This window comes from Pteropus vampyrus, unplaced genomic scaffold (genome assembly GCF_000151845.1).
Source record: "Pteropus vampyrus isolate Shadow unplaced genomic scaffold, Pvam_2.0 Scaffold17, whole genome shotgun sequence".
NCBI classification, from domain to species: domain Eukaryota; kingdom Metazoa; phylum Chordata; class Mammalia; order Chiroptera; family Pteropodidae; genus Pteropus; species Pteropus vampyrus.
In genome coordinates this window covers 11,565,690-11,591,387 of record NW_011888798.1, presented here as the reverse complement: position 1 = coordinate 11,591,387, position 25,698 = coordinate 11,565,690, and the positions used below count along the sequence as shown (strand labels likewise).

The following is a 25,698-nucleotide window of genomic DNA, read 5'->3' as shown; positions in this document are numbered from 1 at the left end:
TAACCAATGTTGCTTTGCCATTTTAAACTGCTGATAGATTTACTCAAAGGAGCAGATGATAGGCCTCTATTTTTGTGAAGATTTAGCCAGAAATATTGCTGATAGTGTGGAAAGAGCAACTCCAAATCAATAGAAAATTGCCCTCTATATTCATCAGGAAGAATGAGGCCCTCAGTAGAGCCAGCCTCTGTGGTAGGTTAAGGTTGAGGAACAGTCTGAGATGGGAACAAACGTAGAAGAGGGGCAAAAGAGCTCTGGGCTGCTGATTGTCCAAAGATCAATGGACAGCTTTTCTTATCTCGTTATGTTTTACTCCTTCTAAAGATGTAGAGAAAATGTTCTTTTAATGTACTAGACAGATACAGGGGCAGGAGGGAATACATGGGTAGAACATTTAAGATTATATTACCCTCTTCAACACACACTTCTATACCAGGTGCTTACTGCTTCCAAATGGGCAGCAGAAAATGAATCCTAGATTCCACAATGTTTCTGAGAGCTGATAATGTGAATGGCGATCAGTGAACAAGTTAAGCAATAAAACTATCTTCATTTCCATCTCCTTGAAGTTCAGCATACAGCAGACTTGCACTTAAGCATAGCGATCAACTCTGATATGAGAAATCCCTGTTACAGTCAGCAAAAAAATAGCTTCAAGGCAGCAGATAACAGAGCAAAGAGAGAAGGTCAGAATAGGTGCAGAGAAATCCTGGAGGTAAAGAGTGAAAGCTTGGGCTCCATTTGGGCGATTTTCAACTATCCTAGTCAATTATGGGTGATAAAGATTAATTGTTCCCTTTACTTAAATTTACACTGCATAGTGCTAACACTCTCTCTCTCTCTCTCTCTGTCTCTCTCTCTGTCTCTCTGTCTCTCTCTCTCTCTCTCTCTCTCTCTCTCTCTCTCTCTCTCACACACACACACACACGTGTGGAACATTTCAAGGCTACGAAGAAACACTAATTGATTCCTCATGATGCTTTGGGTATGATGTGATTTGCTGTCAATAGTTTACAAAATATGCTGCCTGGTGGTGGGTCTACCAGGTTGATTATTATTTAAAGCTTCAAACATATTGCAGCATAGAGCTGTCACACAATAAACACATGAATTATTCTTGCTAGTACTACTACACAATTATTAATTTCATCTGGCTTGATTCATGCCCTTTGCATGATAACATGCCCACTACAAGTATGAAGTCTGGTTGTTCTAAATTGGAACAAAATTTCCCTTCATTTATAGCTAAGCTATAAATGTGTTGCTTTGTTCATACATATACATAAGGCTTCTCTATCTGGGTTGTACATTTTTTGAGAACACATGGTGTGTTCTATCTTATTGTACACACAATCAAAATGGTTGATTGATAAGAACAGCAGCTTTCAGTAATAAACTACGCGTTGATTAGACTGATTCCAAAAGGACCAACTCCAATACATCTGCAAATCATGCATAGTTTGCATGAAATCAGTATTCTGTAGAGTTGCTTATTTCTTCATAAGTCTTTTTTTTTTTTAATCATTGTTATTCCACCTGAACATACCCTGCCTCATTGGAGACAGTGTTCCAGGTGCTTCTCCAGGTGAATCTAACTGATGCAAAAACACTTCTTTCACTCAAGATAGAATAATGAGGCTGGGGGTGCAAACACTAATTATCTTTATATAGGAGGGAATGCAGTGCTATCGCTTCAGTCTACATCATTAATCTTGGCTGGCTGAACAATCGCAGTTCAAACAGTTAAAGAGAGAGTGACGACAGTGGAATTACAGGGGGGTCACAAAGCTAATCCCATGGAAAAGATGCCCAGCCATATATATCACACAGGCAATGGGTAAAACAAGCCTTGACATCTGGGAAGCATCTTTGATTTATATCAACAAATAAAACAGAGAAGGGGCAGCCCTAATAATATCACAACCTGCCTCTAAGCATCGCCTTATTGAAATGTTCCTTCATCTATGGGGAATGTTTAATTTGAAAGTACCTTTTTCATTCTTTGTATTTACATTAAAGAATGTAAATGATCTGAATCAAGTTTGTGATGAATGTCTGAATCGTCCTCACTGCAGGCAATTTTTGATTTATGAGCTTAGAGCTGATTATGTAACCTCTAGTTTATCTTTTTTTAAATTGCCCAAATTTTGGACCACTGCTGATTATTATACCATAATCAGAGGTTGAGAAGGAATAAGGGATTATGGATGAAGGTTTGGTGGTGACATAAAAGAGAACTACCCATTCAAATGTTTTTGTAGATTTTTATCACCTAAATGATCTCATTATTCATTCCCACAGATTATCAGAAACGTTCAGGTTTGTCTGGTACCTTTAAGCCACCAGGACCATTATCTAGCTGAAACCGCATAAAATCAAGCCTTGGACTAATTCTTTTGAATAGCTCATTCTGACACCTGAATTCTAATTGACACACACTTAATTGTTCCAGCTAGTTACTTAATTATTCACTTCCCCTCCAATACTTCCTATCCCTGAATCTGAGACTCAGAATCTCCTTAACGACTGTTGAGATATTCCCATGGCTACAGTGCCATCAAACAGACCAGGAAAATAGTTCACCTAACTCAGCTCAGGCTTCAGCATCTCATGCCTTCATGCTTCATAAAGGGGTATTAAAAAGATACAACATGTATCTAGTTAGATTTTCCCATGAACTTGCAATATAGTGCTTGACTTGAGAACCTTGAGGACTGGGTTTTTTCCTTATTTTCATTGTTATCACTTAGGCACGAATTGAACATTTTTAATTCATGTACTGTGAAAACTCAGAAGCTGCTCAACTTTGTAGATATAAGTGACAGCAGAAGTAGTACCATCTCTAAGAATTAACACTAATTTGCACCATCTTGGACCATTGTCTGTAATATCCTTCAATATCGTTTATAAAGGACCTTCTGTGATGCCTTCTATTATGAATTTATTAGCAGAGATGTTTTTCTCTTTAATGAGTAGCAGACTTTGCCTGTGGGTTAAGAGTGACATATCCTCTTGTGTCTCTCTTTTTATCTTGTCTGCCAGGAATCTTAGAGCTAAGTTAAATGCTTATTCTCAGAAAATATGTTGGGCTATGTAAGAATGGTTAATGTGACATTCTCCTTTCATGGTCTTTATTTTCTGCTTTTATTTTATCAGCCTTATTATAAAACTACCTTTTATTCTGAGCCTCTCACAGCCTTTGAAAAGGTAAGTTATTAGCATGATTTTGAAAATAACCTCATCTCATGAACAGTATTCAAAGGAGTCTACATCTCAAAGTCCACATCTCAGATATTATCACGAAGAAAATAAGCATCAACCCCCCAGAAAGGGGGGGAAATCATGAAATTAAGTTTTTAACTCAATACAATAATTTAGATTATAGAAATTATTTATGTGAGCATTAAGATGCTGATGATGTCCAAGGGTGATGCACTATAGGCATATTCTGTAATACTGATAATTTCACAAGACTTAAATTATAGTAATGGAATTGTTTAAATAAGCATAACTAGAAATATCTTACAAATCAAAGTTTAAAATGTGGAAGGCAATCAAATGGATTAGCGGGTCTAGTTAAATTATTGTGTAATTATCTGTTATATATGCTTTTTCCTCATCTTTTGCTCATTTACATGAGTTGTCTGGTTGTAATTGGACTTGAACTTTTCAATTTCAATGAAGCTTTACATAAGAAAACTTATTATACTAGGGCATAAAAATCTTCACAAAAGCAGTGTGTAAAACCAACCACTGTTTGTTTTACATATAATTAACTTCTCTTTCAGTTTATAATGAAGATTTGGCTTTTGTGCAACTCAAATCTGTATGGGATTGTCACTTGATTTATAGCAGATGACCTCGCCTCATATAAAAATAATTTACTGTGTCATGTGCCTCATGCCCTGTAAATCAATAGCTTGAATACAGAGATGTCTTAATTAGATAGTGCAAGGGTAGCAAGATCTGCCTCCTCTTTTCCTATATCATTAAAATGGCAAGTATCACAAAGAAATGCTCGTTTTAAAGTTGCTTAGGAGTAAGGAATCTATTATTTCAAGTTGGGAATTATTCGGTGAAAATTGCCATCAAACTGAATGAAAAATCGAGCATGAGGTTGTAAAAGTAATAGCCTGTGAGGGGTGGGACACCCATTTGTTAAAATATTGATTGGTGCATTTCTACAGCACCTCTATATTATCATGAGCTTGAAGAGTTGAACAGGGTATTAAAGTATGAATCTGAACACAGAGGAATCATCCACCTTTCCTATCCTGTTTCTCCAAGAAGCCTCTAAACCAGTCTGGCACGCATTCATGGAATTAGCCACAATGAGATAAATTATCTGGAGGCTCAACTGTGGTCTCTCCCTGCAAACATCTAAAACATAAAAACCATTATAAAGGTCTCATAATGAGAAAGCTATATTATCCATTACCGATCATATCCAAATCCCAATGGTTAATTTAAGATAAGGTCCACATAGTTTGCTCATAAAAATTTAAAGGCAGCATCTCAACTTGATTCTGCCTAGGAGAACCTCATGAGGGAGAAAAAACAAAAAACAAAAAACAATTATTTTCCTGATTTTGTAAATGGTGAAGTGAAATATACAAATGAATGTAAATTGTCCATCATACGGTGACTGTATCTGGTCCCAAGACTATAATTGAACAAGTTAGTGTTTTTTCCAAAGAACTGAATAGATTTGAAATAACAAGTTGAATCTTTACCTAGCACTATACTAACTATAATTGAAAATTGAAAGATTCTGACTGTGCTGGAATTAAATCTAAGAAGAGCTACTTTTTCAGAATCCTCCTTTCAAATTCAAGTTATGTCTTTCTAAAGGAAAGAGGCTCATTGATTTTTTTTTTTTTTTTTTTTTTACTACTCTTAAATGTTTCCCCTGAGTCATGAGTAACAGCTTACTGGATGATTAGATCCACACTTTCTCTGTACCTTAAAATAAGATTATGATGACCAGGGAAATTTCATCCCCCAAGTTGGCCTTTCACAGGACATGCCAATAGGCCACAAATCCACCGCATCCTACTATTAGACCCCTTGGAAAGCCATCCAGGAAGAAAAGATAACCAGGTTCAATAAAGCCAAGACTCTATAAGGTGCAAATGAAAAGTTTCAGAAAATTGGTCTAAATGCAATAGGATGGCTTGGCCAGAAGACAAGGTTTAAACTGCTTGGGGAATTAGCTAGTCAGATGCAATAGAAGTCTGCACAATGCAAATTCAAGCAAAGGTGTTATTGATGCAGCAAGAGGTGCACCTTCTGAAGCAAGAAGCTTAGTCATAACAATACCTGGAGAATTGCTGCTGCAGGCCACGCATCTGAATTCTGTTCCGTTCTGACTCCAATGTTACCTCCTGCAACCGCTTCTCACTCTGAAGACGTAAGTGTCTCTCCTCTTCCAATTCATGTATCAGCTTCTCATGCTAAAAAAGGCACAAAGGAAATGGCTTTTAAGAAGGTGTTTCTTAAATATGATGACAAAAAAATAATTAATAATAGCTGTCAGTTACTGAGTGCTAACTTGGATTTTATGTATGTATATTAATTAATTTCATCCTTGTTACAACCCCATGAAGTAGGTTCTATCATTAATCTCTTATAGACAAGGAAACCAAGGATCACAGACACCTAAGTAATTTGTCATAAAAACCAGAAGGTAACAGGTTTTCAATCCTGGCTGATTTGACTCTGAGGCTTAAATAATTTCCACTAAACTGTGCATATATTAAGATCTATGGCCCAATAATACTATCAAATGCATAATAATTCAAGTAATTATGATTGAGATCATTAGTGCCTGTTCAGAATTACTTCATCTCTTCAATCTCTGGTATATGCTTTAAAGAGAACATTACTATGTTTTATAGAAGAACCAAGAACTTCAAGTTAATTAGAACATGGAGCTCATGAGAATAAGGTTAAATAATTTGTTTTTATTTTGTCCAATTAGGTTTTCACAGGAAAAAAACTAGGTTAAACCACACAATGTATTTATAATCCCAGAAAACTAGCTCATCTCACAAATAGGCATCAGGGATTAAAAGAGGAACAAGACGACCCAGAATAGATGGTTCAGCAAAACTCATTCTTAGAACTGGTAAAAAGCACACAAGATCAGATCATCCTGACATTACTGACTCAGACATGCTGATGTTGTTATTGATTTTGTTTTGTTGTTGTTATTATTATGTTTTTTTTTAGCATGCCATGCTATTATAGTTATGGCTGTTACTAAATTAAGCACTTTGTATATAGGGTATATATTCTATGTTGAAAACCAAAGCCTCAATGCCTGATTATGAAAGACTTAAACTCTTAAAGGAAAAGAAGAGAAGCAAAGCCCTCAGTCTCCAAATTCATTAGACACTCTGACTCTGTACTATGGACCCAGATTGAAATAGGGTCCATTGCATGGGGCATATTCACAGGAAGTGACAGCAAAGATGAATTTTCTCCAGCTCTAACTCATGTGAAAAAAGTTCTCTTGAGGACCATGAAGGAAACATTAGATCATAATCTGGAAATGAATCAAGGTCCTCTGAAAAATACTTACATATGGGCATCTGCTCCTTCTGCCTTTGCTCCTTAGACAATTCTCTTCCCTTTGCCTAAAAAGTCCCCCGAAGTCTTTCTATTTAAAGCCTAAGGTTCCTTCCAGGCTCAGCTGTAAGCCATTTCCTCTAGAATTTTTTTGCTTATCACTTTATTGTTCCTTCCCTTCCTTGGGTTTCAATAGCACCTACCATCTTTACTTTCCTTTAGGTCCTCACTTATATTTTCTATTATTGTTTTTCATGTGACTTTATTATAATTCTCCATCGAAGATGAACACTTGCTTAATATTAAATCTATGTCTAATGTGCATATACACTTTGTATTACCCAATGAACAGTAGTCTTGGAAAATATATTTGCTTATTGATTATGGAGCTGGCCTTTTTCTAAGTCAGGGTTATAATGTCTACATCTTTAATGCTCCAATGGTCTATTTTTAACCCCCCACAATCGATTCCTTCTACTGGAACCAGAAAAAGAAAAATCACATCAAATCTTTATTCTGTCACTCTCCAGTAGCTTTGAAAAGGAAGAAAAACATGGTTATGGAAGAGAAATATACTAATTAAAGTCACACCTCTGTAGAAATAGTTAAAACTGCAAATTTTATATTTACATTATTTTACCACAATAAAAATAGATTAAAGTAGAAAATCTTTACTCAAATATTACACATAATCAATATTATTCTCTGTATAGAGTCACTGGACTACAAGAAACATGAATAAGTCATTTATATCATAGAACATGGAAGATCATGCTTTGATTTTAGAAATAGGCAATAAAAATGGTGCATGCTAAATTGTTCAAAAGCACATCCTAGAAGGAGGTGAAGTTCTACAGAAAAAATGGCATCTCTCTTTCTTTCAGAAGTAAAGAATGTTACATAGATACACTCACTGCTATATTAAAGAATCTCCAACATCTAATAAGGAAAAAAGTTTTCCATATGGATAATCTTTCTGTTCAATTTGTTAATGCTTTTTCAAATATGAATAAAATGATACCCTTATAATATAAAGTTTTAGGGAATTCTAAGACTAATGAAAAAAAAATCTGTTTACTAAAATATATTCTTTTTAAATAGTGTATGTTTTAGTTAAATCATTAAAGTTTGACAAAAAGCCACACTTACTTTCAAAATATGGGCAAAAAAATTCTTACCCAAATTATAAAACATGGCTAAAAGTAGCAAGAGAGTGTATCAAAGGATTGGCCGATTTATTTATTTGTTTGTTTGTTTGTTTGTATTAACTATATCCTAGTTGTAAACAGATTTATCTTCAAAGTAATTTTGGTTTTCTTCCATGTTTTCTCTGCATCTTTTACAGCAGGGAGTTTGAAAGAGAACAAGAGATGGAGAATGATTGGGTGTCATTTACATAGTGCCACTAGGTACTGAAAAACAGTTAAGTAAAAGACAATGTCACAAAAATAAGTTTACAAAATTTCTGTGGCAACAATTCTCCTTCAAACTGCTAAGCTAGTCTGGCTTTAAGAAGCCATCTTAAGAGAGTTCTAAGGTTGTTTTTCAAAACTCACTGGGTCCCACGTTGTATTTCTCCCAGTTTCATTTAACGAAATCACCTCTTTCCTGGCTTTTCTTACCATCACACCTAAATCACCACCAGAGGAACACAAACACTGGCCTCGGGGCTGAGTCTAAGAAGTGACATTAAACACACGTCCACAGGAAACTACCAGCCACATTCTCTTCCTTCCCTTTAGTGCAGCGGTCCACAGCCTTTTTGGCAACAGAGACAGGTGCTCCTATGAGAATCTAACGCCTGATGATCTGAAGTTGAGCTGAGGCGGAGATGCTAGCGCTGGAGAGTGGCTGCAAATACAGATGCTTTGCTCCCTGGCCCACCCGCTCACCTCCTGCTGTGCAGCCTAGTTCCTAACAGGCCACTGACTGGGTACCCGGTCTGAGGCCTGGACATTGGGGACCCCTGCTTTAGAGACTCAGGCTTTACTCTCATTCAAAAGGCAGGATTGCATACTTTTCTCAGCAAAAGCTGACTCAAGATGAGTGAACTTTCAAACTTGTGTTCTTCAGCTGCTGTCTCTAACTCTGAAATAACTAAGTTCCATGAGAAAAATCTTGAATTTGGAGAGCACATTACATTTTACATGTTCCCACTTTCACTGCTGTAACTATTCCTCAGAACAACTCAGCAAAGTCGGTTGTTATCAATTCCATTTAAAGATAAAGAAAATGGGGTCAAGAGAGTAAAAGAGCTCGCCCAGGTTGGAAACGACAGCCCTGGGACCAGGACCAAGTTCTTCCAACCTAAAATCCCCATTTTTTCCCCTACTACAGTCATTTCTGCTTAACACTTACTACAAAACTGCAAATTTATTCCAATGCAGTTGACATATCAGGGGACAATTTGAGCATGACACAAATCTCACATTTGCTTATGCTCAATTTCATTCACGAGAAACACGAAGTGAACACAGAAAACTGCATCTCGCTGAACCTAGCGTAGAAATATACAAACCATCCAGACATCAGAGAGACCAGCCAGTACCATCAGTCCACCGTGCATGTTGTGAGCCACCGCCGTCCACAGCTGATGGTACATCTTGCCCTCTGATTTCACGCCGCCTTCCTTCAGCGGCTTCACTAACACTCGAGCCGCCAATAAGCATTTCCGGAAGCAAGCTGTGTGTCTTTCTCAGGGTAAAGTGCCATATTTAGTGTATTATTTATGTATTTCTTCATCATTTAACACATGTAAAACTTAGCTGCCATTTTTATTAGATTCCTATCTTTTTTTATGCATCACTGACAGCTTTTGAGTATTTTGCCCCGGTTCCATTTTTCCCACAAGCCCTGGGCCGTGATCTTTAGGGACACATATGTCCAGTTACAGCAGAGTTGACTTGACTGTACATCCCGGTGGAGAAAAAGAAATCCTGAATCAAGAGTAGAATTCCAGAGCCCTTTCCCTATTCCAGCACAAGCAAAGATAGGCCTTTTGACAAAGAATGAAATATAAAACCAAAAAAAAAAAAAAAAAAGTTTATTAATTTCAAATATTTGTTCTCCCAAATAATCTTGTCTATATCTCACAGCCTTCACATAGACCTTAAAGTTCCTCAAATTTAATTACTATGCTCTGATTAAACCTCCAGGGAAGGAAACTCCACAATTTCTCTGGGTAAAACATTTTATATTTTTAAACTCCTCTCTTGATACTTTTCCAAGATTTGCTTAAATTGTTTCAAGTATCAAAAAACCATTTCTATCTCCATGTTCCCAAGGATTGAAGATAAATCTATAGGTTCTGACATTATTTTCTAATTTAACACAGAGCTCTGCTTAGAAAAGAAGCTATGTACACACCCACGTGATTTAGTCATTTGCTCAGACCACAACAGTTTACTGAGTAGCTTCTATGAGCCAGAAACCAGACCAGAACAGGAGACCAGCAATGAGCCAAATAAACATGGTTTCTGACTACAGTAAACTTACTCTTACACTTACACTTACAAAGGGGAGAAGATGGGTGCTAAAGAAACTATCGCACTGATAAATACATCAGTATACACTGATGTACAATTAAGGGTTTGATGAAAGATGACAGCAAGAGGAACTGATTTTGTTTGGTGGGTTAGTGGAAAGTTTCTCTGAGGAATTAACATTTCTGTGATGATTAGACGTTACCAGGTAAAGAGAAGAGACCAACACCCTAGGCAGAGTGAGCAGCAAATGGGAAGTTTTTCGTCACATATGGGAAGACCAAATTGAAGACCAATGTGCTAGGAAGCCCAGTGAGCAAAGGGATGGCAGTGGCATAGTAAGAGGCAGAACACAGGGGATCATGAAGGCTGTATTAAGGACATGGGGTTGCATCCTAAATAAGATAGTAACTCATTACCAAGGTTTAATCAAGCGAGTGATAGGATCTAATAAAGACTCTTCAAAGATCTTCTGACTACTGTGAGGAGAAAGAACTGAATTAAGAAGCTAAATAACAGAATAAGAAAATATTTAAATATAGAATGGTGAATGCTGCCAGCTTCTAGTTTAGACACCACCATTTGTTAGTCAAGTGGATTTGGACAAGCCACTTAACTTAAAACTTAACTGTTTTAAGCTAATTTCCTCTGTATATTGGGGAAAATAAAATTGCCCAAGACAATTTCATAGTATCACTGTGAAGAATGAGCAAAATAATGTATGATAAAGCACTATAAAAACCTAAAAGTCCCATATGAAAATAAGATATGGCTAACTGAAGTATATAGTTTATATTATCTAATATAGTTTAGCTACTTTTGGTAAATTCTATAAAAATTTTATTCTTTAATGATCACTCAATGTTAAATAAATATTGTAGTTATATATTTATTTAAAAAGCTCAAAATGTGTTTTTTCAAGTAGATTAAACTTTAATACTGAGGAAAAATACATTTTAAATTATATGTTAATGTAAGAACTGAGACTAACTTAGTAACAGATGCCATCTAAAATATAGATAATTCTATGTTTAGACTTCTATGAGACATTATTTTTTAATCTCATCACTTAGTATGATTTTAAACAGGTGGCTTGATCTGTGGTATACTAAAATTTCAGGGGTTAGCACTAAGATATTTATACTTGATGTCAAATATAGAAAGTCAATATATACCTCTACCCTAGGTCCACCATAACATGAGAGCCACTTCCAAACACTCCATGTGAGGCCTGTTTAGTGAGTCACGCAAGGCATCAATTCATCTTAAGGTATTCTGTGATGACTTGTTTGAGAGATACATGATAGGTAATATATAGAAAGCTATATGTTTCTATTTCAAAAAATTTCCTGAAATGTGTTCAAGTTACAATACTCTTCTTGAATAACATTTTATGATCAAAGAATCATGGGAGAAATATTACCGCCCTTAGATTTAAAAATAAAAAGGATCTAAAAGACAGTGAGAAAAGAACAGAGGTCATTAGAAAAGGTCATAGGGATTAAATGATATTCTTGGGTATTGATGAAAAAAAATAAATGAACTCATTAAAAATATGGAATCTGGCAAACCAACTACATACTGTGCAATAAGAATTTTAAGTTAGACTATTGGAAAAGATAAGTACATTTGATTCGGTGATATAAACATAAAGCATGGCATTAATACTCAATAATCAATTCAGAACTTCAAGATCTGCTTAGGTTTGCTTATTAATTCATTCCAGACAGTCACGGATACCACCATGTGTTTACCAAAGTGCGGTGTATATTGGAATATTTTAAGATTACACAGAGACCCAGAATAACCATTCTAATTCTCTTGCTACTTCTTGAGAATCTAAAACTGACAAGTGATTTCTTTTCTTCAGAAGTTCATAAACCAAACACACAGCAGCAACAAAATTAAACTATTATATTTTCATAAAAATTAGTTTGTAATGGAAAAACTGTATTAACCAATTTCCATAAAGCCAATGTAAAATGGTTCTAAATTAAGCATTAGTTATTACATCTAATTGCAGCCTCATTTTTGCCTTTTAAACAAATTGTAATATATTTTCTCCATAAGGATCCCTGAATTCAATACTCTCATTAGTTATGTAAGATCCAGTTATCCTAGAAGCAGAGAAATAGATAAGGAACTTAAGAATTGATTTTTTTTAAAGCCCATACTGTTGCCTGTAACAGAAGAATCAGAATCAGATTTTGAGATGCTAGGATAGAAGGTGCCCGATATATATCCGCAGTGCTGATAACATCACCCAAGACAGACAAAGCTTTTATTCTAACAAAAAAAGATACAGAGCTTGCTTTAAAAAAATAAATAAAAAGTGAGAGAAGGGAAGGAAAGGTGAGTGAGAGAAACAAAGGAGGAGGGGAAGAGGAGGAAAGAAATTTCAAGGGTAAAGAAGACAGATGGGCACTAAATGTCCTCAAAACTAGACTGCTAGATGGGAGCTCTAAAAGAGAATGCTACAGGTGAATCACTCCTCACGATTACATTTTCTTAGGCAAAAATTATGTATATGTTTCTCTCTTAGCAAAAGGATACAGATGTTAACTTTATGGGAGGAGTATTTTCAGGATGAGTTGAGCAAAGAAACAGGATAAAATGGTCTAGAATGTCAAGACTGATATGAATTATAAAGGTATACTGGAGACTATGGCCATGCTACCCTGAACACGCCCGATCCCGTCTGATCTCAGAAGCTAAGCAGGGTCCGGCCTGGTTAGTACTTGAATGGGAGACTACTTAGGAAGACCAGGTCCTGTAGGCATTAAAAATAAACAAACAAACAAACAAACAAATAAAAATAAAGGTATGTTGGAACAAATTATAACAAAATATTCTATCCCGCAAAGAGAGAAAATTAAGTTGTCTTTTGCTTATAGTCAGTGATCTTTATTATTTTCAACTAGGGCTACAAGTGAAGAATAAAATAGTAATACTACATTTACATAACAAAGTAATGCAGTTTTGATTTATATCATCATACAGTTGAAAAAAAAAAGTAGGGCAGAAAGTTACACATTGATTCACTTCCCACATTTTTCATCACTTTAGGTGTCCTGATTTTCACTAGCATGATCCCTATGGTGGAGAAGACATGAGGTTAGTAGTCTGGGTCCTTATCGTTTTGGTTCTCCCATTAACTTGCAACTTTGGGAAATAGAATTAGCCTCTTTAGACCGCCATCCAAAAAGCTCAGGTCCCTTTAAACTCTCACATTTTATTCACCCATGAAATTAACCACAATCACGGTGACAGGGTTTAGAACATGTTACTTTAGAATATAGCACCTTGACATGCTGAATATCGTAAGCTGAAGAAGTTCGAGAAAAAGGCAGAAGCAGGAAGTTCACTCTGACCTCCCCCATCCCTTCGCCCTTCTGCCCTGAAGGAGGTCATAAAACCCTGGAGTGAAAGATGCTCTCCCTATACCCTTATCAGAGACACAGAGAATTTGGGCCTGAGACAGCTATACAAACAAACCTTGTTAAACTAACACTTAACCTTCCTAGCTGCTCCTTCACCATCTATCACCCCTAATCCAAATCTCTCCATTTTGTCTGTTATTCACAAATTGACTCTTTCTTGGTCTGGTCACTTCTTCGTGTCTTCATTCTCTTGTGAAGGCTCTTGTGTACATGTAAAAATTCAATATGCTTTTCTCCTGTTAATCTGTCTTATATTAATTCTTAGGCCCAGTCGGAGACACAAAGAGGATAAAGGGTAATTTTCCCTCCCCTGAAACAGCAAGTAAAACATAATTACTAATGATATGAAATTATGAGATGAAACATAGTGTCTATAAAACGAGTATGTGTGCAGATATTGGGGTTAGTCAGAATATAAATTTCATCTGATAATGACCAAGGTAACTAGCATCCCTGTATGGATACTTAGGTGGGTGAAGCTGGAGATTTCAGAGGCTAAGGCCTTGGTTTTCTTGGCTGGTCTAAAACAGCCACCGTGATGTTAAAGTAACATGGAGCATTGTACAAGTGGGAAGAGAGGTGGTGAAACAGAGACCTCAGAGCATCGGTTTTAATTTGGTTCCCAAACAATTGTAGGTCTCAGTAGATCCTGAGGAGAATGACAGAATCTAAATGACTTTTGAGCGAGATAGTTCTTGCTCAGGATGGATTTCAGAAGTGAAAGGTACAAGCAGTGTCTGCTTGTTTTTTATTACTGTCATTCATTAGCAATGGTTCCTTGAATTGGAAAAGGCCTTTCCACAGGGTTTTCTGGCTCACTGACTTTCTGACTTCAATAAGCTTCTCAGAAAAACATTTCCTCCCAAATCTTTGAAAATCTGATGATTTGAGGGTCTGACCAAGGAAAGCAAGACACCGAGTTCTAAGAAACCAAGTGAGTAGCAAGCCTGGTATCCAGAGTCAGTTACCTAATTCAGATACATTCTTTCCCTGACCCCAATAATTTCCTTGAGTTTATTTGGTCAAAAGGCTCAATTCTCAATTTTACCTAAAAAACAGCTTCAGTTACCCACCACCGGGTCTTTTTATAAGAAGTCAATGACTCATTCTTTTCCCCTGGTCACAGATCTTTCTCTGTTGTCATGTTAATTGATCACAATGAACAGTAGCTATTAATTATTCTGTCCATTTGGGGGTTCTCAGAAGTCAATTTTATTAAGTGCCTTCCTACTTGATTGAAGTCTTAAATACTCTTTTCTGTTCTGTGGATACAGTATATTTCATATAAGGAAGGGAGAGGGTTTCAGTTCTCTTAGGAATTTTTACTTCCAGTTTTCTGCCCTGAACCAATCGATGTACTGAATGACCTAGATTTATTCATTCCCCATTTCACTCCCACATTCTGTTCCTTTTCTGACATTATCCCAATAACCAGTGAAGAATAAGTGGCTTTCTCCAGCAGATTTAGTTTCCATTGCAAAGTCTGAGTCACTATATTTCCTCTCCTTGTTCCTTACTTTAGAGCAGGGGTCCCCAGCTCCCGAGCTGCAGACCGGTACTGGTCCATGGGCTGTTAGGAACCAGGCTGCTCAACAGAAGGTGAGTGGCAGGCAAGTGAGCAAAGCTTCATCTGTATTTGCAGCCGCTCCGCAGCACTAGCATCAGCGTCTCAGTTCTACATTGGATCATCGAGCATTAGAGTCTCATAGGAGCACTGGTCCCTGGTGCCAAAATGGTTGGGGACTGCCATTTTAGAGGATTCTGAGCTCTTTTATTCTCTCTTCCACACTCTAATCTTAAACTTTAGTTACATTTACTATAAAGGTTAATACTTGCTCTGCCTTCTGATGTTTTATGTCACTATCCACCTAATTCATGGCTTATCTCATACACTGGTGCTCAGTTGCAAGCTAAAAAAGTAGCTAGCAATGTAACACCCTTGAACATATTTGTGTCTTTCCACAATGCTTGATTTACTGAGTGGAACCTTCTCAGATAAACCAATCAGGTACCCATGCAGTTTAAACACACAATTTACAGAGATGGAAAATACAGAGTCTCATGTGACTGAGAGAAGGGATGAGAGTCCTTAGCATCTCCAAAGCAAGCTCTGTTGACTGGCGACATGAAGAGCTGCGTGTCAGTCCCAAGCCAGGGCGTCAGAAGATCAGAGTCTTCGGCTCTACTGCACCTTTCCGTGATGCTATCGAGTCAGGCTTGAGCATTGCCTGTCTAAGGTGTTCAGCTTATATGCACCTTACAAGGTGGGATCCTCAGTTTTATCGGCTTCTGCAGATGGGGACTGACATTTCTGTGGTTTTGGGCAATCTGGTCATACTCTAAGGGTGTTCCCACAATGTGCCAGTTGGCATTACTGTCATGGCTCCCATGGAATCCATTTTGTAAAGTCCAAAACATGCTCAATTCTTTGTGCTCTATACAGAGCTCCCTCCCAATATTCAACTTAGTTTTTTAAACTACATGATGTCACATGTTTTGCTCAGTATTTCATTTATAATTATGATCTCCTATCTCTTTAAAGAGCATGCTTTTCTTCAGGCGTGAATTTGGCCTTATGCTTGGTAATGAAACTCCACAGAATATTAGCATATCACTGAGCATTCTAGCAGTTCAATACATTCTTGGGGAGTTTAACTAGATCCTCTTGACCTTCGTAACTACTTCCTTGTTCTTAGCTGGCAGCCAGCTCTGGATTTGCAAAGTTTGTATCAGTTACAACTTTCAGTCTTTGATCACTCTGAGGATAATGCGATGAGATTTTCTTCCGTGTAAAAACCCCATCTATTTCACCATTTGTCATTTTTCCCTTACCATTGCCTTTGTTTGGTCACTTTTCTGCCCTCTGCCAACAGCCCAGAGATCGTAATCCTAAACCTCAAATTCAAATCTCTTATCTGACTAATCACTTTCACTCCTATTAAGTCAAAATGTCTTTTCTTACAGGACTCACAGACAGTGGCTTCCTTAAAAAGCATTTGTAATTGCATTTTTTTAAGATAGCATATTTTATTATTCATTTTGTTCACCCTACTAGATTTTCTAGAACCGTAGGAGGAAAAACCTATTCAGATGAAGAACCCTGTTTTTCTGATTGGAATCCTTATATTCCTCCCCCTTTCTTCTGTGAATGAGTATAATTATGCGTATGGAAAATTAGAATATTTGCTATTATAATTAATCATTCTTCTAAAAAAGGAGAGTAATTATAACGTCAACAGTAGGCTGTACAAGGTACTACTGAAGCTTTTGTTTTAAATCTGCCAGAGAAATGGCTTCTGGGACCCCAGTAATTAATGTTAATTTCTCACAAACACTTTTTATCCATTTGAAAAACACACTAGAATGCCTTCATACTTCCAATTTCATTGTTGAAAATCTCTCCAAATAGTTTTTAAACAAGGCCCTGAGAACATCCAGATTGGTTTTTACATAACCAGCTTCCATTATGTGACAATACCAGAGTATATTAGAAACCTGAAATTTTAAAACAACGTGATATTTAGCAGTTTGCCTTACTCTTGTTAGCAAATGCAAACTTTCACATTCTATCATTTTATTAAAAGGTCAGCTATAATATTTAAAATATCAGTGTGGAACTAATCATGAGTTTTGGCTCAATGCTTTAGTATTTCATTTCATACAATTACCAAAGTTAGAAGAAATTGAAAATATTACATATTGAATAATTAGAGTTCGTGTTATTTCAGAGAGATAAGGTTAAACAGAAATGTCATTTTTATCGGGAACCCATTAAAGGTCTATACATGAGCTGAGTGAGTACAGTTAATCTGTAGTAAGGGAAATGTATATTCTTAAAAGACAACCTGCACATCTTTTTAAAGTGCACTTGACCCTTGGTTAATCACACAAATAGGGAAGATCATGATAGATAATTTCAGTTTCTGAGTTATAGAAGATAGTCACGAGAGGAAGCAAATAGAAAACATGGCACCACATGGTACAAATAACAGTCATGAAAAATAGGCCAATGTACACTACAGTTACCACTAATTGAATGTCTGTCTTACACATGGCTGTGTATAGAAAGGCTCACAGGAGAAGTCCCTAGGTCATGACTATAGCTCTTTCATGTGCAATTTAAGTGAGCATCAGAAATTGTGTTCTCAGGTGCCCTTTTTGTAATCTCCTGGCTTCTCTCCAGTTTCCACTCCTGTCTGAATGTTTAGCTTTCTCTTATTTGAAAGTGGTTTCTCCTGGATGGCTTAGTCAGACCTGAATGGATACAACCAAGCTGTTCAACTAGATTTCCACATGGACACATTAATATCTTTACCCTTCTATAGGTCTTACGATAAAAGAGAAATGGAAGCCTTTACACTTGGAAAGGCACTTTAGATTACTAGGTCCAAATGAGGCCCTAAAAGTTGCTAACTGTCCAGGGTGATCCAGCCCACCCTAAATCTTTGTGGCTGTGCAGAGAAGCTCCAACCCCGTCTTGGAAGTCTCCTTTTCCAGGTAATTAAGAGAAGAACAGATTTTCAAGAGCTTGGTGAAATTTTGTTTCTGGACCAATAGGGTTTATATGTAAAATGTTTATTTACATTTATAAATCGCTTTCCTTTGCAATATAAACACACACACACACACACACACACACACACACACACACACACACACATTCAAAATTAAACCCTTAATGAAGATGAAAAAGTGACTGGCAAGATCATAAAATATTTTAATCATTATTAATCTTTAAAAGCCCTCCTAGAAAATTTGCCTCCTTCTTCAGAAAGTAATAATGTTAAAAACTAAGTTTTTTTTTTTTTCACACAGCCTTGAATGTTATAAAATGTGGTTCCTTCACGTTTACGGTTATTGAAGCATTGTTCTACAAGTGTATATTTTTATATAAGCTAAGACTCCCTGACTTTTTGACCAATGAATCAGATTCAGCATGTACAAAGAAAATGGTTCCAATTAATGAGATTTAACAGCTATTAATTACCATGGTCAAGCAAAACATGTGCCATTATGTAGGCATGCCAGTTTGTCATGTCTGAATGCCTACAACAGCAGCTCTCACCTCTTAGTCCAAGAGAAACTACACATAGTCCACAAATTACAAAGGGTTTGGTACAGTAAACATTATTTATAAGCAGTTATTGAATAAATAAAAGCACAACTACTATAACACAGGGAGTCTGTAGCTTTATTTCATTTTACTATTTATGTAAAAAGAATCCATCTACTCAACAAGATTGTGGCCTCAAATATTATATCTAAACCATGGCTTATGGCAGCAGCCCCGCTGATATGTAATACGAAGAAACATGTATACACATTTAGAGAGCATCTGCCTAATCATGAAGAAGTTACAAAAGCAGTTCAGAAAAAATCAAGTGAATGAAAATAAAATAAAATTTAAAAAATGAGTATTACTCTATCACAAATAAGAGTGATATTGATGATGAATCTTGGCTGAGTGTTCTAAGCACTTTTTATGTAATATCACTAAATCCCCACAACAACACTGGACAGTAGGTACTATTTCTAAAGCAATCATTTTTTAAGATTATGAAGCTAAGACAACCAGAAATAAATAGCAGAGCTGGAGTCTGAGCTCAGGCAATTTGATTCCTGGGTCATAGAGCTTAACTGCCTCTCCTTACAAGTACCAAGGATTCTTTCCTGGTCTAGTAAACTTTTACCTCAACCAGTGAACCAACTGTCACTAAGCCTCTCCCTTTCCATGACCTATAAAGAGACTGTGGGATATAAAAGAGATTTAATAGATGGTCTTTAAAAAAGAGAGATGGTCTTTGCCATTAAGAATAGTGTAATGATCACATATCAAACAATGAACTGGCAAAGCAGGACTGTCTAGAGCAGGGGTTCGCAAACACTTTCTGTATGAGCCCAGATGGTAAATATCTTCGCTTTCATGGGACATAAAGTCTCTGTTGCAACTGCTGAGTTCTGCCATTATAGAACAAAATTTGGTATACAGAATATATTAGCAAATGGGTGTGGATGTATTTCAATAAAACTGTTTACAAAAACAGGTAGAAAAGGCAGGCAGCTCAGGCATAGTTTGTAAACCTAGATCTAGATCATTAAGGTTTGTAAACCTTAATGTAGATCATCAGTTGACAACTAACGAAAAGGAATCAATTCTAATTATTTATTTTGTAAGAAGTGGTATTCCTTTTATTTCAAATCATAAACTCCCCAGAAGCCATAAGGTTGGGAACTGTCATTATTATTGAAAAAACAAACTCAATTTGATACACTTTCCCCAAAATTTAGTGAAATTGTAGCCCCTATCAACAATTAAAAAGTTAAGTTTGCATTTTCTAGAAAGAATGAACCTTGCAGCACTTCTGGAAATCATGTAAGATCTGTGCTTGTCAGTGAGCTAGGAATCTTTTAATCTATTCCTGTGTGATTATATCTCTGTACAAAGACACCAGCTTTGTGTTTTACATAGAAATACATTTAAGCAATGGGTGCTGAGCCATTAGCCAATGTCTCTTCTTATTCTCAATGAAAAACAGATACTCCATCCCTCTCCTAAGAGAAAATAGAATCTGTAGTCATTTGCTGCCAGTGCTGTTTAGTGTTAGAGATTATTCGAATTACTTTAATCCAACAACAATTTACAAAGGGTTTACTTCATGTCAAACTAATCGCAACATTAGATAATTTTAAATATTAGTTATAGCATATGTAAAAAATAAAGATTATTTAGTCATGCAAATAAACATTTTGTTTTCCTTTAATATTCCAAGAGCCTCCGAGATTTAATGTTGACAGGAGATGACACCTTTAAATGCTTTTCTATCATATATTCTCAGATGCCAAAATAAAATGTTAAGTCTAACCACTCATTAAAATCAAACAACTCTGTGTACGCTAAGACCCTTCAGTATGCAGATTATAGGTTGTAACGAAAAATTCTTTCTCCGTCTACTAAAAGTTTTATATTTACTGTGCTAAATAAGTTTTAACTTTCCTCCACAGCCAATAATTAAGTCTCTTACTTCACAGCATCTGAGTTGACACAGAAGAGAAAGAGTAAATTTGCTATCTAGAATTTGTAATAGCCCTTGGGTCAGGCCTCTATAACCAATAATTTAACTCCCCAGATTGTACATTTATTTCATATTTTAAAGACTTCAAAATTTCAAATGTCCTTTTGTCTGTTATTCATTGATCGCTGTTAAACTAAATGTTTTTCACTCTGTAATCAATTCTTTCTTATGAAAATAAACCCAGGCAGTGACAAACAACTCTGCAGCATATTGCAGCTTTCCTGAGAGTGGGCATGAAAAACTTCTACCCCTAAGAATTAAAAAGAGATCACATTGACTCCAGTGCTTAACAGTTTTTACAAGTTTCTTAACAGCTGAATCATTCCACTGTAACAAGACTTTATTAAATTAGACAGCTATTGAATTGTAAGCTTTCTGAGAATAACAATTAATATGCTTCTGTCCTTTATTATCATTTCAAACCATTGCAACCATATGTTTGTGTTCATTTTAATGTCTTCTTTGGTAACAAAATTATTAAAGAACAGTGGCTAGATGAAATGGAGATCCAAAATGTAAACAACAAGGACTCTGTGTTTCATGAGACTACTGTTCCAGGACAATTTTAAGTGGCACCACTACCTTTTTTTAAATGAAATGTCATACTTTTAGACCCCAAGTGGAAGGTATGTTTTCATGTAGGAACTCAATTTTACACACATTAAACTGTGAGTTCCCTGGCTTTCATATACACTTGCTTTCCAATTATTTGTCTGTCATATGATTCGCTCTCTTAATACAACTTACAATGGGAACCCATGGTGGGTATGAGTCAGGGGCAGCCAGCAACACACGTAAGATTGTCACTCACATGTACCATGTGTAACTCTCTCCCTTTGAGACTAATCTACTCAAACACCAAAATCCTAAAGCTTATAATCCAAATTTCCATCAATAAGTATTTAGTGGTCTGGGTAAAAGTTAAAGTAAATTGAGAAGAATAAAGATAAACTTTTCTAAATACAAAAGACAACAAATAAGACCTTTGAATGCACACACCTTAAATAAGTTAAGGCATTTTCTTGACGTTGTGTTTATTAGCAGAAAAGAACTCAAGGAACAATGATTTTAAATAATTTGAAACTTGCATGTGTTTATCCATGACAAACAGCAACAAAGGCATTTACAATTTTTATTTGCAGCAGTTGTTACTTCCTGCCAAAAGAGATCGTTTTGCATTACAGTGACGCAAATCAATGAAGCAAACCCAAGGTTTTTCAAAAGATGCTTTCTATTTCTTTTCCAAGGTAGTACCTCTATGCTCTAGCTCATACTTGCCACCAAGTGGACGGACAAACCCTGGCCTGGTTGTAACTATACACCAAACACTGCTTCTGACTTATGGAGAGTCCAACATATCACATCCACCAGCATTTACTAAATTCTACTACCTACAAGGAGCTCGTCCAGATGCTCCAGGTGAAATGCATTCTGATTATGAGCCAGAAGGCCAAAGCTCTATTATGGGTTCTTCGCTATAGGTGCCAATCTTCTCTAGATCTTAATATATAAATTATTTTATTTATTTCTTTATAATCTATAAAGGGAAAAAAATAACCTATTAATGCTACTGTGACTGAGAACAAGGGCGACACACAGCTTGAGGAAAGCGTTCCTACTGGCAACAACCATTTAATTATATAAACAAGAAGCTCCCAGAAACATAAAATTAGAGTCACTTCTGAAACTACTGATAGTATTCAAGAGAACAATAAATTAGAGGTAATGTGGACCCCCTCTTACAATTCTCATGAAGATACTGCTCTAGACGTGATAGCGGTGATATATAACTCACTGTAGGACTGTAACCAGGGCAAGGCACACACACAAATGAGAAACATCTGCGTTCCTAGTTAGTCAGCTGCCTCTCTTCTTACTGTTATTCCCTGACCTTTCACACTGTACAGCTTAGTGTATATGAAACCCCAAAGGAAGAGATATATTTGATGAACCAATTTATTTAATGAAATATCTTATTTATTCAAATGAATAATTCTAAGTCCTATTTAGGCTAATCCTCGGCTTCTAGCATTATTTACTTTGCACTATAAAACATATCTTCTCTCTTGGAAGCATGGGCACCAAAGGGAAGAACAGTAACTTTTAATGGGTACAGTTAGAACTTGAAATTTTTTATCTGAAAAACCATAAAGCTTTTAAAAATGAATTTGCAAATGTAATTGAGCTGCTAATAGCTGCTACTGATAATCATTAAAGAAATCTCATTTCCCTAAATTAAACATAATGAAATGTTTTTTAAGATCAAATAAAACTAGAAAATGCTATCAGGGTGATAGAATTTGCCTCTAAAAGTGGTCTTCTGGAGTTTGCAGAAAAGCCTCAGTTGCCAGCAAATGCCAATGGTTTACTGGATTATGGGCGATGTGGAAGTCATTTCCACTGCATCATATCAACTTTTACTGACTAATAATCAATCTAAAAGGCAAAAGATTGCAGAGCTTCACATTGCAGTCAGTGCTTATACAAATTTAACAGACATCCTTTAAAGCTCTTCCATTAAGGTCTTTAAAAGTTTGCTATTTAATTAAATGTTGTCAGTATGTCCACAGTTCAACTTGTGCACTTCACATGTCAATGTTTAATTTTTACATTACTTTTGCCTTTTCTTCAAGTGTAAATGGCATTTGGGGGCCATAGAGACTGTTTCTGTTAACAGGCAGGGACGTGCTTCAGTTGCTCACAACTGGTCACTGTGTCCGCATTTCCTCATAGTTTCTAAGAAAAAAATATCCACAGTTTCCCTATTTACTTCAGCAGTTTATCATTCTGGAAGTAAATACATTTTTTTTTTTATGTTTGATCAAAAATATTTTGTGTCTTAATTTAATTCCTCATCTTATTTGGACTTCTACAAATCTGAGAAACAATCTCTCAACTCTTCATAAAAACGTTTATTCCAGGAAAATAAAAAGTCTTCTATTGATAGATATCTTACCTCTTCACATTTATGTATAGTTTGAAGTATGATATATTTGTGTGGCTTGTCACTAGTTTTTGATAATTTTTGCCTCATTTCTCTGGCATTTTCACATTCCCTTTAAAAATTATCAAAACCAGATTAAAAAAAAAAACTATAACAAGAGTTAGATTAATGTCAAGCTCAGGCAAAGAACTATTGGTTGATCTTACGAAATCCCAGTGCTCTTTGCGGCCTCCCCACTTTCCTACCACCAAGTACCATCCCAACGCCACCTCACACCAACAGCCCTGCTCTCATGAGAGCCGCTCATTTGCTTTTTAAAGTACTTATAACATGTGGTAACAAATAATGACTAATTAATAATTTTTATATAACTTTTGGTCTATAGTGACCCCCATTTTTTTTTCCATCATTGGTTCCTTGATCATCTTGCCCATAGAAATGATTTGTTTTTTTAACCTTAATACATCACACTTCTTTCATTAGTTTATTCACTGACTAATTAGTAATTGCGTACTTTGTGCCAGGCACTCAATAGGTGTTGCTAATTTAATTCAGAATTAAGACAAGGTCCTGTCTTGAAGATAAGTAAAATCTAGTCAATAACATCCCTTTTAAGTAAACTGTTCTTTTAAATCACTTTAGTTTGTGTTTCTGTTATTTAAAGTATAAAGCAACTGTACTATGTTAATATTCCTTTCAAATTGATGGCTGAGCATTTGGTAATATTCTATTTGTTGACTTGGGTGCTCATTCACAGGTTCCATTTGTGAAAATTCAGCGAGCTTTGTCAATACGTGCACTTTTCTGTATGTACATTATACTTCAATACTAAGTTTAAAATAAGAGAAAATATAGATGACTTAGACATAACACCAAAAGCATGATCCATGAAAGAATAAACATAATCTGGACTTCATTAAAATTAAAAATGTATGCTATGTAAAAGACTACTAAGAGAATGAAAAGACAAGTCACAGACTAGGAGAAAAATCTTTGTAAAAAACTCATATCTAATAAAGGACTGGTATCCAAAATATTCAGATAATTCTTAAAACTCGACAATAAGAAAACAAATAATCAAATTTAAAAGATCTGAACAGACACATCACCAAAGATTATATACAGATGGCAAATAAGCATATGAAAAGATGCTCAGTATCATATGTCATCTGGGAACTGCAAAAGTTAAAAAAGCAATGAGAACCCTACATACCTTTTAGAATGGCTAAAATCTAAAATGCTAACACCACCAAATGTTGGTGAGGATGTGAAACAACAAGAATTATCATTCATTGCTGGTAAGAATGCAAAACAGTACAGCCAGTTTGGGAAACAGTTTGGCAGTGTCTTACAAAGCTAAATATAGGCTTCCTATATTACCCAGCAATGGTGATCATGGGTATTTATCCAAATGAGTTGAAAACATATGTCCACACAAAACTTTGCACAGGAATGTTTGTTGCATTCTGATTTATAATTGCAAAAACTTGGAAGAAACCAAGATATCCTTCCATAGATGAATAGATAAACAAACCATAGTACATTTATACAATAAAATATTATTTGGTGATTAAAAGAAATAAAAAGACATAAAAGAGATTTAAATGTATATTACTAAGTGAAAAGGCCAATGTGAAAAATGTACAAACTATATATTTCCAACTATATAACACTCTGGGAAAGAAAAATCCATAGAGACAGTAAAATGATCAGTGGGTGCTAGGGGCTCAGGGGTGGAGGGATGGATGGATAGGTATCACATCAGAGGTTTTTATGGCAATAGAACCATGTACTCTGTATGATTGTGTAATGGTGGATATAATTGTCAAAACCCATAGAACTGAACAATATAGAGTGAACCCAAATGCAGACTACGAACTTTAGTCAATAATATTGAAGCAATATTGGTTCACCAACTGGAACAAAGGTACCACACAAATGCCAAGAGGTTGATAAAAGGGAAAGCTATGGGGGTGTGTGGAGGAAGTGCAATATAGGAACTGTACTTTTTGCTCAATTTTTTTTGTAAACTACAACTGCTCTAAAAAATAAAGACTATCAATTTTTTAAAAAGTGAAAAAATAAACTGGTTTGATAGCTTCACAATATCAACCCTGCTTCACTCTAATCTAATCAGATTAATCTAGGGCTTCTAAACCATTAATGTCTCCCTTTTACCTTCAGGATAG

At 35.8% G+C, this 25,698-nt stretch overlaps 1 protein-coding gene and 1 pseudogene across 2 annotated transcripts in view; one reads left to right on the top strand and one right to left on the bottom strand.

Moving 5' to 3' along the window:
- NCKAP5 (NCK associated protein 5) overlaps window positions 1-25,698 on the bottom strand; it is a 720,600-nt gene that overhangs the window by 448,259 nt on the left and 246,643 nt on the right. For both annotated transcript variants that reach the window (XM_023527517.1, XM_023527518.1), the window contains one exon: window positions 5,320-5,453. In XM_023527517.1, the coding sequence (XP_023383285.1) occupies window positions 5,320-5,453 (134 nt within the window). The remainder of the gene's footprint in view (window positions 1-5,319; window positions 5,454-25,698) is intronic.
- On the top strand, window positions 12,713-12,831 carry LOC111736105 (annotated as a pseudogene).